At 49.7% G+C, this 348-nt stretch overlaps 1 protein-coding gene across 1 annotated transcript in view; it reads left to right on the forward strand.

Moving 5' to 3' along the window:
• The window catches only part of LOC119588675 (uncharacterized histidine-rich protein DDB_G0274557-like), a gene marked incomplete in the record, with an annotated part of 3,409 nt that extends 3,061 nt beyond the window's left edge, over nt 1-348 (forward strand). Inside the window, 1 exon segment of the mRNA XM_037937311.1 lies at nt 52-348. Within this exon segment, the coding sequence (XP_037793239.1) occupies nt 52-73 (22 nt within the window).

Consider the following 348-nt stretch of genomic DNA (forward strand, 5'->3'; position numbering starts at 1 on the left):
TCTTAGATATTCGATCGGGGCGCAGAGGAGTCTTGGATCCGAGTCTTAGCTCTGCCTTAGACTCAGGTCTTAGACTCAAGTGTTTGAGGATCAGATCTCGTATGATGGTGCCTGCGGAGTCCAGTAGAGGCTGCAGTCACAGGTACAGCTGATGTGACTGTAACTGCAGTGCTGACTGGTGTCTCCGAAGGACACGACAGGAAAATCAGGACAGGGAGGGAGATGGTGGAGCGTCTGCGATGTTCGGACGCCCATCTTGCCCTCCACAGCAGCGACCTTCTTTACTATGAACATTGGAGACAATAAACTTTTCAAACAACTTATCACTGTATTTCTCTCTCTCTCTCT

This window comes from Penaeus monodon, chromosome 24 (assembly GCF_015228065.2).
Source record: "Penaeus monodon isolate SGIC_2016 chromosome 24, NSTDA_Pmon_1, whole genome shotgun sequence".
Lineage (NCBI taxonomy): Eukaryota > Metazoa > Arthropoda > Malacostraca > Decapoda > Penaeidae > Penaeus > Penaeus monodon.